Consider the following 17,378-nt stretch of genomic DNA (forward strand, 5'->3'; position numbering starts at 1 on the left):
GAGATTTATTTACCTTGCATGACTCTCATGCAAACCTGCTTGATGTGCTGATCTGTTGGCTCTCTACCCTGTGATAAAAAAATTAAAAAGATGTACAGTAAAAGAAAATCATAGAAAATGATTGTTAGAAGGGAACTCAGGAGGTCATTTAGTCCAACCCCCTCCTCAAAGCAGGACCATCTCCAGCTAGATAATCCCAGCCAAGACTTTGTCTAGCTGAGTCTTAAAAACCTCCAAGGATGGAGATTCCACAACCTCTCTGAGTAACCTATTCCAGTGTTTACTACCATCATTGTGAGAAAGTGATGAAAACCATAGAAAAATCATACAAAATGATACAATGGAGACTTGCTGAAGGATGACAGAACTTCCAGTCCTTCAGTTTACACATATTGCTATTCCCACTACTATTAATGGGAGTACCAGTGCAGGGGCTACATATAGGAGCTTGACACACTCACCTCCACATACGAGTTAGCACTTGCAATATAATTCCAGGACCAGCTGCAGACTGAAAACCAAAGGTTCCAGTCTTGCAGGTCAGAAATTAGTACATTGTGTAGTTGTCATATTTAAGCATTTACTCTATTTCAGAACATGCAAACATGTTTGAAATCACCTGGGCTTCATGCTTATGTCTCCTGACCTACCAGGCCAGGTTCATTCTACTGTCACTGCAAATCTCATTCCACAGTACAGATGAGAGAGAGAAAAATATATGTAGGATGAAACTAGCACTTACGGTTGGACCCTGGCTGCCAGGCAGTCCCGGAGCACCTTGCTCACCCTGCATACCACGAGGTCCAGGTGATCCACGTGGCCCTTCCATGCCAGGCAATCCACGACTTCCTTCAGGCCCCCGAGAACCAGGTTCTCCAGGGTTACCAGCCTAAAATGAAAGACAAGGAGCTTGTAGGACTGCATGCTTGCAATGTAAGCCATCCATTTAGCTTCTTCAGTACTGGACATGTTATATCCTGTTCACTCATGCTTTCTCATTGCTTCCTTTGAAAGATGGAACCTCTTTCAAATTCCATTGTCCACCTACTTTCTGAGTCTTTATTTCTGTAAACAAATAATATGCTTTCAGCTGAAAAAGGAATAAAGCAAGATAAGAAACATGGTAAAACCCAGAGCAAATAAGGAGCCTTTTTCTGATTTGTGCGTCTTCTATTATACTTGTCGGACCAGAGCAATATGTGGCACCACATATATCCATGAGAAACACAAAGAGCCCTCATTCCTTTCTGTCCCAATGATCTCCAAGAGATAACCTTTCCAGTGTCAGAGGCAGAAAGAGTGTGCCATGGGACTGACACTGCCATTTCTAAGGCAGACAGGCTAACATCTGTAGGTACACAGCCCCCTTTCTTATGTTCCATAAATCCTAGGTTCAAGGATGAAAGGTCCCCACAGTTGTCACACTGCAAATAAAAAATAGGAGTAACTTAATTTTTAGAAAGTGATAGTATCCAGACACCAGGAATTTGTTCTTTGTGTCTAAAGTAGGGCTGGTTTAACATAGGTCTACATACTGTTTTGAGGACCCCGATATCTTCTTCTGGGGAAATAATCATTTTTCATGATGAGCTGATGAGAAAGGAGGTTCTCTGTATAGCAAGAACATATTCTTTACACCTATTCCTTACATTCCAAGTCTCCTCCATAAGACTACATAAGCAATGCAAGTCCCTGAAGCAAAATAGAACTTGCTTATAATAGCCTTATACAAATCCTATGAATATCTTAAATATTTAAGGTAGCATAAGACTCAGAAAAGCCATAAACCAAGATGTCCCATTTTGTCATCCAGAAACACAGAATCTACAAAATAAATATAGGACACATTGAAAACAGGTAATCCAAGTGAATTTAAAAATGTAGTTTCATGACCACAAATACCTTGCTTTTCTGAGAGACAGAACTGAAACAGTCAGTGGCAATGGCCACAGCCCTTTTCACTCACTGACTAAAACATTGAAAGGGTTTTGACACCCACTTCTTTGTCATTAAGGAAAAAACAAACAGTTTTTTACTGACAGTGAAGTCTGTTTTTTGCAAGGCAGTCCAGTGTTTCACAGCACCATGTCTCAGCCAGCTGTGAAAAGCACTGTCCTGTAATTGTGCATCCTGGTCACATATGGCTGCTGTGCAGGCAGCAAGACCCATCTCTCACTGCTCCCCCTTCTGTCCTCAGCCAGAAAGGAATGGTCAAGAAGAGGTAAAAATCAAAGCAAAGTTAGTGACCATATTTTGGCTTCTGGCTCCCATAGCCACCTACAGATGGGCACAACAGATCCCTCATTGCACTGCTCCAGAAAACACCATCTAAGCACCCACCCCAGTATCACTTTACCACAGCTGCCTCAGATAGTCTACAAGCAGTCCTATCCATCCTCTAGCACCAGCTCATCTAACCTAACATCAGCAGGCATTTTTTTGTATAGTTTTATGTCCTACCATGTTACTGTCAATATAATTTGCAAATATATTAAATAAGATTTACAACTGGCATGAAAGGCTGTACATGGAACTGCACAAAGCTCGGAAGCAATGCTTTTGACACTAAAGTCTGCTTCACTTATTACCATTGAAATGGTTTACACATGCATTCACCAAAGCACACATATGCACGAACTGGGTTTCACATTTTCAATGCCTGCATGCAAACCAGAACTCCATCAATGCAAAGCCAGGATACTTAGACTAGGAATTCTGAATATGTTTTTAAAATTCTGGACCTCTGAAACTAAAATTAAGATAATGAAAGAAAATATTTTTAGCCTGGGTCAGTTTGAATCCAAATATCTCAGGCCCTGTCTTTTTTCTGCTCAGCATACTTTGTATATTCAGGGCTAGAGAAAGGCAGGATGGTCTCACAGTGAGGGTGCTTGCCTGGATCTCTAGAGATTTAGGTTCCAAGTCCAGTTCTAGCACAGATTTTTTTCTGCGACATGGGGCAAGTCATTTAATGTTTTCCATTCTCTTTCAGATGCAGTCAATAATATTTTCCTGCTCCACAGGGACATATTAGCATTTGCAAGGCCCTCAAATGATGAAAACTGCAAGTGAAGCTGAATCAAAAGATAATGAGGGGAGGGAAGGCAGAGTATGTTGCTGACTCAATAGGGTGCTGGAGTCAGTGGTCACACAACCATGATACTGTAGGCTAACTGCAAAAGTTTATATTCTAAAAAATTATTCCATCAAAACAGATGAATGAGTATCAATCTGGGGTATGCATATAGAACACATTTTAGACAAAGAACTAGTTCTGCCCTATTTCATACCAGGTGCAATCTCACCTATCCCCGGCTACAAACTCACCATTTCCCTACCTGACTCTGTAGCAGCTCCTTCTGACTTACCTCCCTCTTCCCAGCATCATATGCTCCTTTACCTTGTCAAATGAGCTTCAGTTCAAGGGCCCTACTGCCACTTCAAAGCACGGGGCCACCAATACATGAGACACTGCAGCGCTTTAATCAGAGTGGCCCTTGGAGCTGCTCTATTCACCTGACCACATGTAAAATAAAGTACAGATGCCAATTAGCACTAAATTCTACACAAACATGAATTCTGTAAAAGCATGAAATGGGGAAAAACTCTTTGAACAGATCTTCTGTTGTGAAATAAATATTAATGTATAGACTATGATCTTGCAAACATGTTGACATGTGCTACACTGAACACAGAAGAATAGATGCCATTACTCACATGGTTAAAAATAGGCATGGGTTTGTAACACTTAGGCCTTTCTGTGTGTCATCTGCTTCAAAGTAACTCTCCGTAAGGCCATTCTGACCCTGTGGTACCTAAAGACTAAATCAGGGAAGTTTAGTTCACACAATGAAATAAGCTACTGTGGCTCTACTTTCACTGACTGCAGGGTCAGAGCAGGCACACAAATAGTTCCTTCAGTGCAGCAGATGCTCATACCTGTTTTAACTCACTGTAATTTGCTCCTTTGTCCATACCCTTAAGCCATGGGCTGGCAACATGTTGTGCATTCATGAACCCCTGCATTATGTTATTTGAGGGACCCTTTTTCTGCAAAAAGCTGCATCGTCACTAAGGGAGTTCACTAGTATAGCCATACCAGTATACCTAATGTAAGTGTAGGCAAGGCCTTAGACTTAATTCTTCAGGGCAGGATTTGCTTCTTAGTTTCTATACAGCAGTCAGCACAGTGAGGCCTTGTTCTGCTTGGGGCATGTGGGTCTAATTCAACAACAACAACAACAGTAATAATAATAATAATACCAAACACTTTAGGCTCCAACAATCTACCAGAAATAAATCAATTCCTAATTCAAGGGGAATTAACCAGCAGTATTTTTTATCAAATCCACAAGATGGAGCCATTTCAGTTCTATTAGAATTGTGTGGCAGGCACCTGATTTCTGGGCTGCAGAAGGGAAATCCAATGGGTATGATTCAGCATACAGATCACAAAGACAGTGATTCCCTTCTTTAAGCTGAACAGCACCCTATCTAACAAGAAATCCCTGCCTCCTCCTACTCCTTCCTTCTCCATATATTTGGCCAGCTGTCAGACTCCCTGCTGGTCTAACCCTCTTCCCCCACAACCCCTGTGGGACCATTTACCAGAAGGATCATTCTAGGATCTAAGCAAAGAACAGTATTTTAAGCACGCACACTCATAAGAGCCCACAGATTTCTCATGTATCCATCCATTCTCCATGTCCTCCCATAAAGTCCCCTGTGCAAACTGTACAATGTACAAACTTAAGCCTTCTGGCCAGAGTTTTTCAGACTCACTTCCTTTTTAGACACAATAATCTCTATCCAGAATGGTAAAATACAGATCACCAAATACAAGAAACCCATGCACCAACATACACATCTGCACAGAACCAGAAATCACCCTAACACACAGCCAAGCCCTCCGATACCACCACATTTGCACTAAGGAGACCACCCATGATCATCATCTCACAAATCTCAAAAGGGCTTCACTCAACAAGGACACTCCTCCAGAGAGATAGATCACATTTTTGAAAGAGCCACCTGGATACCACTTGAAGAACTGCTGCAGTACAGAAGGAAAACCCCCATGAATCGCACACCGCTGGTTATGACATATCACCCCTCCCTGGAACCCATATGGAAAAATCTTAAAACATTTGCAACCCATACTAGAAGATGATGCGATTCTTAAAGCTATCTTCCCAGAATCACCCACCCTAGACTTTAAACAAGCACTGAACCTTGCTAACCTCATCATCAGAAGCAAACTTCCTATGGCCCCAAACTCACCAAATGGATCCAAACCATAGAATCATAGAAGTAGGGTCAGAAGGGACCTTGTAGATCTTCAGGTCCGACCCCCTGCCTGGGCAGGAGGAAAACTGGGCTCAAATGACCCCAGCCAGGTAGGCATCATGCCGCTTCTTAAAGACCCTCAGGGTAGGAGCCAGCACCACTTCCCTAGGAAGTTGGTACCAGATCCTAGCCGCCCTAACTGTGAAGTAGTTCTTATGAATGACTAATCTAAACCTACTCTCCAACAACTTGTGGCTGTTATTCCTTGTTATCCCGGGGGGGGCTAGGGGAAACAAGGTCTCCCCCAAATCCTTCTGGTCCCCCCTAGTGAGTTTACAGATGGTCACCAGGTCCCCCCTCAGCCTTCTCTTGTGAAGGCTGAACAGGTTCAGGTCCCATAGCCTCTCACTGTAGGGTCTGCCCTGCTGTCCCTGGATCATGCGGGTGGCCCACCTCTGGACCCTCTCAATGTTGTCCACATCCCTCTTGAAGTGGGGTGCCCAGAACTGGACACAGTACTCCAGCTGTGGCCTGACCAGTGTTGCGTAGAGGGGGAGGATCACCTCCTTAGCCCTACTTGAGATGCACCTGTAGATGCACGATAGGGTCCGGTTGGCCCTGCCGACCGTGACCTCGCATTGTCGGCCCATGTTCATCTTGGAGTCAATGATGACTCCAAGATCCCTTTCTTCCTCCGTGCTCTCAAGAAGGGAGTTTCCCATCTTATAAGTGTGCTGCTGGTTACTACTGCCCAAGTGCAGCACCCTGCACTTGTCAGTATTGAAGTGCATCCTGTTTTTGTTAGCTCACCCCTGCAATGTATCTAGGTCTTGCTGCAGTCTTTCCCTCCCTGCTAACGTGCCCACGTCACCCCAAATTTTGGTATCAGCAAATTTGAACAGGTTGCTTTTCACCCTGTCGTCCAAATCGCTGATAAAGAAATTAAACAGTGCGGGCCCAAGGACCGAGCCCTGGGTGACTCCGCTGCCCACTTCCCCCCAGGTCAAATATGACCCGTCCACCACCACCCTCTGAGTACGACCCTTCAGCCAATTTGCAATCCATCTGACTGTGTAGGCACCAATGCCACAGTCGCCTAGTTTTTTAATGAGGATGGGGTGGTCGACAGTGTCACAGACCTTGCTGAAGTCCAGAAAGACTACATCCACAGGGACACCTGCATCCAATGCTTTTGTGACCTGATCGTAAAAGGCAATCAGGTTGGTCTGACATGACCTGCCCCTAATGAAACCGTGCTGGTTGCCCCTGAGCATCATCCCCGATGCCGGCCCATCACAGATGTGCTCCTTGATGATCTTCTCAAAGAGTTTCCCCAGGATTGAGGTAAAACTGACGGACCTATAGTTGCCCAGGTCCTCCCTCCTCCCTTTTTTAAAGATGGGGACCACATTGGCTATCTTCCAATTTTCTGGCACCTGGCCCGAGCACCATGAGCACTCGTAAAGCCATGCCAAGGGCCCTGCAATAACCCCTGCTAGCTCCCTCAGCACCCTGGGGTGGAGAGCATCTGGACCTGCTGATTTGAACATGTCCAGCCCCTCCAGAAGCACTCTAACCCAGTCCTCCTCAACCTTTGGTCTGGAGGCGTTCCCCTCGAGTCCGTCTTGAATCACGGTAGGGGAGTCCCGGTCGCTGCACAAGAAAATGGAGGTGAAGAATTTGTTAAAGAGGTCTGCTTTCTCCTCCGGCGCAACCACCAGATTGCCCAGCATATCTTGCAGGGGCCCCACGTTTCCCAGTGCCTTCTTCATCCTCCCTATATATTTGAAAAAGGACTTTTTATTATCTTTGATCTGGGACACTAGTCCTAGCTCTATGTCTGCCTTAGCTTTCCTAACAGCCCCCCACAGGCCCGATAGCCCCCACCTTCCACCGGGTGTACGCCGCCTTTTTGCCAACCAGGCATTCCTGGATGTCCTTGGTGAGCCAGGGGGGCTTTTGGGCACTCTTGCCCCCCTTGCTTCTTGTTGGGATCGTCACCCCTTGTGCCCTGAGTATCGTCTCCTTAAGGAACGACCACTCATCTTGGGCACTGAGTTCCCCTGCCCTCAAGAACCCCAGCGCCTCACCCACCAATCTCCTCAACTCGTTGAAGTTGGCCCTCTTGAAGTCTAGGACTACCGCCTTGCTGCAAGCCCTTGACACCCTGCACTGGATGGTGAATTCCAGAAAGTGATTATCGCTATCACCCAGGTGGTCAAGGACCTGGAGCCCCCTTATGATATCATACCCTGTGGCCAGGACCAGGTCCAACAGAACATTTCCTCTGGTGGGACTGTGCACCTCCTGGGTTAAGTGGAGGTCCTGTATCTCGGCCAGGAACCTCCTGGAACGGTCCAACCTAGGTGACTGCTCCTCCCAGCAGATGTCCAGGTAATTTAGATCACCCATGACAACTACATCCCTTGCCTTAAGTGCCTCTGCAAGCTGGCCCGAAAATTCCTCGTCCAGCTCCTCCCCTTGGTTGGGGGGTCTGTAGTAGACCCCCACCATTAAATCCCTCTCCCCACGACCCCCTTGTATCTTGACCCAGAGCACTTCAGCTTGCCCATCCTTGGACCCCATTTTGCATGCCCTTCCTCTGACCCCACTATGCCATGCCAAGAAATGTAAAACCTGCCAACATATCTCCACCACCCCACAATTGCTACACCCCACAACAGAGCCATCAACATTCCTGGATCTGACACCTGCACTTCCAGAAATGTAATATATCTCATCCAGTGCAACAAATGCCCAGATAGAAAATATGTAGGAGAAAGCAAACAACAACTGTGCACCAGAATAAATGGACACCGGAAATCTATCAAAGACAAGAATACCCAATTAAATGGTGGGGGCACATTTCTCACAAGAAACCACTCTCTCACCAATCTCTCAGTTCTAATCCTCAAAAGGAATTTACAAAACATCTTTCACAAACGAGCCTACGAACTTCACTTCATAAATCTACTGGACTAAATATATACATTGGATTTATGACACATTATAACTTGCCTAACATTTGACTCCCCTGGTAACCTCTCTACAATTTATCAGCTATATTCAATCCCCTTTCCATCCCTTCCCCCACTATACCTGTCTCTCATCCATTGACTACCTTAATTTACATTTTTCACTGACAGTCTATGGAACGCATACTGGTCTGTGGCTTCTTTACTGTTCCATCCAGGAAGAGCACAGACCAACTACAGACACTTCCTCAGCCTGATGAAAGGGTATTTGTACCCAAAAGCTTGCAAAGAAGAATTTTTCCGACTATTTGAGTTGGTCTAATAAAAGATATCAGATTTACCTAAAGAACCTTATCTGCCTCAGACTCACAACTGCACTTTTCATTAAACACAATAGCAGAGTTCCTCATATCATTCATTCTCAACTCCTATGGTAAGACCAGTTACTGCTACAGACTAGCTTTCAGCTACACAATATTGCCAGCCTTTCAAAATCAGAAAGGATCATGTTCTGGCCTCAAAAACTCTTTCCCTCTATTATAAATAGACTTCTGCTACTTTTCCACATCAGCCCCTTTGTGTCTTTATTTCAGAACAATAAAGTACATGGAGTTTTGACTATAGTTCTGCTTTGTCCACCAGTTTTGTGATGGAAAGAAGACTGTATACTGCCTACAGGCCACTGCATTATCTGTTCTTAAACATCACCGGTACAGAATATGCAGTTCTGTTCTGCCCAAGCTTAGGCAGAGAAGCCATTCTTTTTCTGAAAACTGACATAGTTCCAAAGTCCTTTTTAAAGGCAAGCTAGAATGCTATTTCTCTTGCCTGGGGTCTAATTTCCAAGAGCAGAATTCATTTTCAAAAGGAGCTAGTTTTCATATTAGTCATCTAGAATTTTTAAAAAATTAAATGGACAAGGAAGCTCATTTGCTTAAACTGCAGTTCTTGAAAAATGAAATATTTGTACTCTGTTTCTTAAACCAGAAAACCATCTACTTGATTGATTATGCCTTTGAATTTCTGTAGCAGTGTAGTTCATCATACTTACAGATCCCTTTGGGCCCAGCAGTCCCATATCACCCTAGACAAAAATAAAATTATTTATGTCAGACCAGGGAATTCACATGCAATTACAAATACAATATGCTGGACAGGATTTCCTCAATACTTAACAAATGAGCATACTATTCAAACTGAAGGCATTTGCTGAAGTACAAAAACTGAGACCAATAAAGCAATCAAAAGAATGGAAACCAGGCATAAATACTTTCTTGTGAAGAAAGTATAGATTTCACTTATACCATTAGTATTCACACCTCAGAGATATTTTTGCTATATATAAACAAAAAGGTATTTTAAGGCATTATTATGCACTTTAATTCAGATTTTTAAAATATGAGGATGTAGCGCCAGATGCCATCCCCATCTGAGATAATAGGAACTGGTTGGAAATATTTAGATGAATATCCAGTCTTGCGCAACAGCTGAACCAAACTGTTACACAAGACTGTTTCTAGTTAGATTATATTTCCTGGGAAACTGGTCAAGTTTCACCTGGAGACCCAGATATCCTAGCTCCCACGCTCCTCAGTCATCCAGCTTTTCAAGATCCCTAACCCCTATGCAGCCTGCTACCTAGGCTTCCCAAAAGCCAGATTTCCTGATAAACCTGTGGTGAGAAAAGCAATTCTGATTCATGGGGGCTCAGAGATTTTTAATTTTTTACTATGAACTAGAATGCAAATAGATTTAAAAAAAAAATCTCAGAATCTTCCATAAAACAGAATTATCATTCTCCACCCAGCTCTATTCATGAGATATAGAAGCATTTAACCATAGCACCTTGAGATATTTTCCTGCAATTGGGACTAATGAGATTCCATGGATTAGGAATGGATAGTATCAATAGGCAGCAACTATATAAAATGAAGCCATGCTTCTCGTAGATGATCTACACTGAACATATTTAATTGTCATCACTTTAGAAAAAGAGTCCCTAACACCAGGCTCACACCCCCACTGCAAGTATGTGGGTATGGGGGGAAGGATTTCTTAGTAAGGAGCAAACTTCCTGAGCCACTATTGTAAATTTCGAAACTTGAAAAAACAAAAAGTTTAGGAACAAGTTTCATCTTGCAATGTTGAACATGGGACTGATGTATTAATGGTACTGATCATGGATTGACAGTATCATGGATTGAAAGTATCTTGCTATAGAAACATATTGAGAGGGAGCAAATTAGACTCACTGGACCAGCATGCTGATGTGTCTTTGTTTATATATGCATGTAAATACAAAACCTAAGCTCTTGATATTTTAAGGGAGCCAGAAGGATTTCAAAACAGCGACAGCAATGCAGCCAGGCCCACAAAACTGCAAAATTCTGCAGCAAGTCAAAAGAGTGTGCGCCATGATGACATAGGAGGGTTTTCAATGACAAAAAACAGACACATTGTAAAAGGTACTACAGTAGTAGACCAAAAGGTAAAAATGCACCAAATGAATACATGTATACAGATGAAGTGACAATAAGGTCTTACCAGGTCACCCCTTCCTCCTGGTTCTCCTTCGGATCCAGCAGTACCCTACAGCAAAGAAAGATACATGGTAAGTCTGAAATGCCTTAAATAATTTAAGATACAGAATCACTGAGTAATGGATATCATGACTCATAAGTAAACCATCTGTGATTTGTATTATTAGACTTACTTGTTCACCTTTAGGACCTGGCTCACCAACTGTGCCCTAAATGTAAAATAAAAAACAAAGTATTATAAATTTTGAAATTACTGAGACTTTACAGTAGAGTTCACTTTACTGTCTTCACAGCCAAAAGCATGTAATCTTGAACCAGGATTCTTGGAGTAACACTTGAAGTATTCTTTTGTCTTCCTTCCTCCATTTCTTAATTGCTTTTATCAAATGTATTCCTAGAGAGAACCAAACTCTAGAACAATCCAGGAGATTTGTCGATGTACTAGTAATTGCACTTATGCAAAGATCAAATCAGAATTCACTGTTCTTATGGCAACTCCTATAAAGAAGGGCAGGTAAAAAGGAAAGAAAAGCAATTCTTCATATCTCACTCAAATTCTTTAATAATTTGGGCGTAGTTCACATACAGGGGTATATCATGTTGGACTGCATCTGAAATTTTCCAAACCATTAGTCCATGTGTAGACACCTGTACAGATTAATTTTTTCTGGCTCCCCACTAAACACAAGCATTTGGAAATAGAAATGCGAGGATTTCAGCTTCAGTTCAAGTCCAAAGCAGAAGGTTCGTTACCAAAATCCACTATAACACGATGGCTGTTCATTAAGGTTCACTAGGGTAAAATAAGTGCCCAATACCAGTGATCCTTAAACTCATGCAAAATACTTCAACAGGCTTTGGCAATCACTATACAGTTAGTAGTAGAAAAATGTTCACAATCAAACACCCCTATCCTAACAAATTCTGGTTGCTATTGTTAGTGGCAGTCTCAGTAGAGATGCCAAGGAATGAATGGACATGGAGAGTTAAATGTTCTCTCATAATTAGACATGTATTCACCTAAAGGCTGAGGCATATGGATAGGGTAGATAGGAGCAATTTGCACCAGTGCTATTACTCATGTTGTGTAGGTTGAATACATAAAGAGAGGATTTTCAATTAACAAAACCTTTCTGATTTGTTTAATGAACACACACACATCATATATATAAATGCAAAACAGGGGTTCTTTGCCTAACCATTAGAGGAAATGGTGAATATACTTTTGTATATTTTTGAAATCACTTAACCTTATTTTTTCTACCTCACAATTCTTACCAACAGGGTTACAGTTGCATAAAAGATCACAGGAAAGGAAACTGAATAGACTGAATAGCACTGATAATCATTTATATATATTCACAATGAAAATGCTTCTAAAACATGCACTGTAATTAAGGCAATACAGCACACATAACATAACATAGTCACCTACTACAGGCTAGCCTGGGGCTTTCAAACCACAACCCTGCATAGAATTGTCCTTCTATACAAGCAAGACTGGATTCTTTGCCAAGCCTAACCTTTTTGTCTTGAGTCTGACTATTAGTATATGCTCTTTTCCACATTTAGCCCCACCCTGCATGTGTTGAGGAGGAGGAGGTTGCATAAAAAGCCAAGAGCTCTATCTAGTTATGAGAAATATGTGAAATTATGTTCAATACTAAACACCACGGTAATGGAAAATATAAGCCTTAATTCCAATAATTTTGATTGTCATCTTGCCTTGCTTACCAGTTCAAGCCTTATTTTAGTGGCCACGGGGTGTAGTGGCACACTGGGCACTCTGGATGGGAGCAGTTCAGTGCAGGGCTACTGCTGCCCTGCTCTGCTCCTTTACAGTAGCCAGGAAAAGCTCCAGGCTCCCTCAGGTGCCAACCCCAGGTTGTCAGGGGGCACTGGGGTCAGGCCTGGGCTCGGGGGAGGGGAGGCACAGAGGGAGCTGTCCTGCCTCCAGGGTAGCTGCCTCCCAGCCCTGCACCCCTGCCCCAGGCAGCTGCCTGCTGCCAGGACCCAACTCTGAGATCAATGCCGAGGTGGGGACATTGTCCCAGGCCCCTGCTCTGAAATTTGCTCCTTGTCAGCTGTCCACAAGTGTGCTAATGTGCAGTAGGTACTGCACGGTGAATCTACTACAGTAGCCTGTTTTACTGTGCAGTAACTGCTGCACACAGTTACATAGTGACACTTTACTGAGCAGTAGATGAATCTACTGTGCAGTAAAGAGTCTCATGTAGATGCACCAACTGACTCTAAAACATTAGCATTAAAACCAAAGCTCTGTATGCCACCTGAAAGCTGGTAAGCCCATTCTTCAAATGCTACAAAACATTCATCCATGTTTTAGAAGCTTGTAAGAATACTTACTGCCCTAATCTTGCCAAAATGTGAAAGGTTGCATGTACAGGGCAAACAAGTTAGTAATGACCTAGTTATTTTTCAGTATATTTGGCGTTACTGAATATTAATTGAGTAGTTTATTGTGTAAAGAAGAATCAGTGTTTGTTTTCTATCAGAGAAGAGAATCACCACCCAAGTCTTAGATGCTACTTGAGGACTGTGGTGCAGCAAAATCATACACATCTCCTCCAACATCCAAAGAGACTAGGGAAAAGGGAAAGGAGCAGTGAAAGTAGTTCAGTTCCTGCTTCAACCAATCTCCAATTTCTGCTTCTAAATTTGCAAAAATCTATCATTTAGGCTAGATCTTAAATTTGGAAATATAACTACAGAAGAGCTATGCCCTATCCAAAGACAAGGTACAGATGACCGGTCCAAAAAACAATAAATCAGAAACAGTATAAGACATGAAGACTGGGACTACCTGCCCCTCCCCCCCACTACTCAAGACATGCATACCTACATAAAGTACCACACAGCTATAGGACTATTCCCTATTTATATTTATACAAATAATTCATGTATGAAGTGCTACCAAATGGCACTTAGACTGTGTAACGAAGTCTCTGGGTTTAGCAGTATCATTGAAATGTGAAGTTGTCCTTCTGATTTAGCTTCTGATCGCTCTTTACCTCACCTCTTAACACACATGAAGGATTCAAAATTGGGTTTTTGAATCAAGCAGAACTAGGACTATTCCTAGTTCAAACAGAACTGGGAATATATAGTCTCAGGGAGATCAGAAAGGGAAGAGGGCTACATGGATGACCTTGAATCCATTGGAAATAACATCGCTGGCTAAACCCAAGGCTATGGATGGATATCACTTTTAAAAAGTTTAAAAGTGAAGGAGGGATACCTGCTACTTGGGAGCACACATCAACAGTTTCAACTATACTGTTACATTTTTCCACTCCTATACTGGTCTGAAACAGGCTTGGTATTAGAGTAGTATAGCTCAATTTATGTTGATATAGCAGCAGTGAGGGAGGGAGTGGGGGTGGGGCTGGGACTGGGGCAGGGGCTGCCCAGCTGGGGCAGGGTGGGGTGGAGCATGGGACAGAGCTGTGGCTTGTCCAGGGGGTGTGGGAGGGTGGGGCAGCTCCCACCACTGCGCACACCCCAGGATGGCATGGAGGGGACATGTGCCCCTGGATCTGCATGGGGTGGCACGAGCTGCTGCTGCAGGCTGGGTCTGGGGCTGCGCCGGGCTGCACTTGGGGCAGGGCGGGCAGTGGTGCTGGGAAGGGAACTACGGTGTGGGGAGGGATACAGCAAATTATGGGGTGGCTGCAGCACCCCCTCCATAGCCTCCCTCCCAGCACCACTGCTGCCCACCCCAAGTGCAGCCTGACCCAGCCCCCGCCAGGAAGAGCCCAGTGCATCCCCAGCCACAGCCCGAAGTGGCAGCCCCCCGTGCCCCACACAGATCCAGAGGCAGATGCCCCCCATGCCCTCCTGGGGTGCACGCAATGTCAGGAGCCACCCCCCACCTCCCATGCCCCTGGACAAGCCACTGCTCCATCCCACACCCCGCCCCAGCTGGGCAGCGCCTGCCCAAGCCCCTGTCCCAACCCCACTCTCTCCCTCACCGCAGGCGCCTCCATCTGCCCTCCCCCGCACGCCTCTTCGCTTCCCCCTCCTCTTCCACCACAACAGACTTATCAGCTGGACACTGCTCTTCAAACTGCTGGGCTGCATATTGGAAAATTGATTGGTATCGGCCAATATGCCTCCTTAAAAATCGGCTATTAGCATCAGCCCAAAAACTCTCTATTGGTGCACCCCTAGGATATAGGGAGAAAAGATGTTTCATGACCCTTGAAAACCTGCCAATCTATAGACAATAACTTCACAACTTGGCACTGATCCCTCGCAGCCAAGGGAAGAAGAGAGAAGCAGCAACCCCTTACACAGTCTCTTCACATCCCAGACCTGCGTTTCTGTGTTCTCTGTGAGCAAGTGTAGTAATGGAGCACCTTTTGTACAGGAATTTTGGGATCTTCTGTGACATGCATACTCCAGGGAGGTAACAGCCTTGTAGGTATAGTGGAAGTCTAAAGCTCCAGGGGCACTACAGTATACTGTTGGAGTTATCCTCCCCGTACCTTATGAGCTTCGGTGTGTGTGTGTAGATACCTGAATAGTTGCAGCAGTGTATTTCTGTAATATATGTAGAGAAATACACAAAAACACTGCAGATACTGAAAAAGGGTCAAGTTTTCAAAAGTATTACTGACTAAAAAGTCTAATTCCCATGTCCCAGAGTGCCTAACTCATTTTTTTTTCAAAGGGATTAAGACCCCTAAGTGACTTAGGGCTTTTGAAAAGCTGTCTTTATGTACCATTTTTTAAGTAAGATCAAGTATTTTTGGTACATGCTTATGAGCCATAAGTAGTTGCTAGATACACAAAGCACCATTGTTTCTAAACAGATCAATACATCTTGGTATGGAAGAAATTATGGGAAATAAAGAATCATTACATACTTATGCCAAAATCATTGTTTTCCTTCTGACCACATATTGCAGTTGGTACACCTCCAAGTGCATTTCTTACCCTGTCACCTTTAACACCAAGGAGGCCTGGAGGACCAGGGAGTCCTGGAAGTCCTATATCCCCTTCAGAGCCCTGTGAAAATAAATCAAGGATGGAAACTTATCAATATTGCATCTGAAGTGAAAAAAAAAAACCCAGCAGCTGAAAAGAGGGCAGATTCTGATTCCCAAAGTAGGACTTGATTCCCAGAGTAGTCACAGCTGATGGAGTAAAGAAGGGATTATGCAGTGTGAGCAACAGTAACAGAACATTGCCCAAAATATTACCCATGTAAATAGCACCTCATGAGGATTGTATAATTGCCAAACACAAATAGCAAGAGTAATTAGACTCTCCCCTCCAGTCCTTGGGCTAAATAGTTCAGTTGTCTTATAAAACCATCCTGTGATGTCTCACCCCCACGGTTCATGCATTCCTCCTTAACAGCAGGCTCTTTCACCAAGACCTCCCTAACTATGCTTCTAACTATTACTGTGTAAATATTGTTTGAGCAGTAGTAAAAGAGGGCATTCATGATCCATCCTTTTCATTAGCTCCAGGCAGCTGCTAGCAGAAAGGTGGCCTTTCACTCCTCCTGCTTCTTGAAAATGCATAGCACATACAACAGTTTGCAACATCAGTTTCAAGAATCACAAAGAGCCTTTACACTTTTTTGTCCTTGCCACCTCCTACCCATACCGCACATTTTCATATGCTTTAAAAAATGCACATTGTTACATTAGTACAGTCACAAAGTACTGAAAAGGAAGCTTATCCATGAGCCACATCATCATTCTCCAATTCCCTATAGAAATGAAGAGGCAAGTAAGGATTCTTCATGTTCCTGCAAGATTAATATAAATACTGGAAATAGAAATCTGCTGCTTACCCGTTTCCCTGGTGGTCCTGGAGGACCAGCAGGACCTGGATCACCTCTACCACCCTGGAAGGAAATAGAAAGACATTGTTACTGCCTGAAATATTTATTTTCCTGTAAACTGGAAACGAAGTGGGATCTTTTTTTCCCCTTAAAATGTATTGAAATACTACTTATTATATGGCATTAATGTAGGTCCTTGTTTTTTACTACAAACATGCAAAAGACAAAAGTTAATTTAAAGACACTAAAAAGTTTTAGAAATTGTTTAAAAACTACCATGCAGTTGTGCCTTGTTGCATAGGATTTTAGTTAATGTTAAATGACTGGATTTTTCAGTTCCCCCAAAACAAACCATTATACTTTTATAGCCACATTGAATAACATTTAGGGACAGACTGTGGTGATCCCCTAACCCCCTCTGGTGAGCAAGTGCTCACAGGCATAATGATCCCTTCAGTGGGACTGATCCTGTGAGAAATCATCCATCACTAGTCCCAAATCAGGAAAGCTTGTAGGCATATCGTTAAATCCATCCTTATTCAGGAACAGTATTTAAACATGAGTTTAATTTTAGGCATGTGTTCAGTCATATCCACAGGACTTAAAACTATGAGCTAAATTTAAGATTATCTTTAAGCACTGCCATTAATAGGAAGGCCCAGTTTGAGTTTGCTTTCTTCATAAATGACCTTTAAAACTATTGGTCTCAAAGTACTTGAAGCTCATACTCCCCTACTGTGCACACTATATAGAGCCACA

The 17,378-nt window shown here is 43.3% G+C and overlaps 1 protein-coding gene across 2 annotated transcripts in view; it reads right to left on the bottom strand.

Annotated features, from left to right (window-relative positions):
- Nucleotides 1-17,378, bottom strand: part of COL9A1 (collagen type IX alpha 1 chain) — a 97,399-nt gene that overhangs the window by 8,846 nt on the left and 71,175 nt on the right. For both annotated transcript variants that reach the window (XM_006263154.4, XM_019496724.2), the window contains 7 exons: nucleotides 16,629-16,682; nucleotides 15,761-15,832; nucleotides 10,975-11,010; nucleotides 10,806-10,850; nucleotides 9,313-9,345; nucleotides 743-889; nucleotides 14-68 (listed from right to left, as the gene is read on the bottom strand). In XM_006263154.4, the coding sequence (XP_006263216.2) occupies nucleotides 14-68; nucleotides 743-889; nucleotides 9,313-9,345; nucleotides 10,806-10,850; nucleotides 10,975-11,010; nucleotides 15,761-15,832; nucleotides 16,629-16,682 (442 nt within the window). The remainder of the gene's footprint in view (nucleotides 1-13; nucleotides 69-742; nucleotides 890-9,312; nucleotides 9,346-10,805; nucleotides 10,851-10,974; nucleotides 11,011-15,760; nucleotides 15,833-16,628; nucleotides 16,683-17,378) is intronic.

This window comes from Alligator mississippiensis, chromosome 1 (genome assembly GCF_030867095.1).
Source record: "Alligator mississippiensis isolate rAllMis1 chromosome 1, rAllMis1, whole genome shotgun sequence".
NCBI lineage: Eukaryota > Metazoa > Chordata > Crocodylia > Alligatoridae > Alligator > Alligator mississippiensis.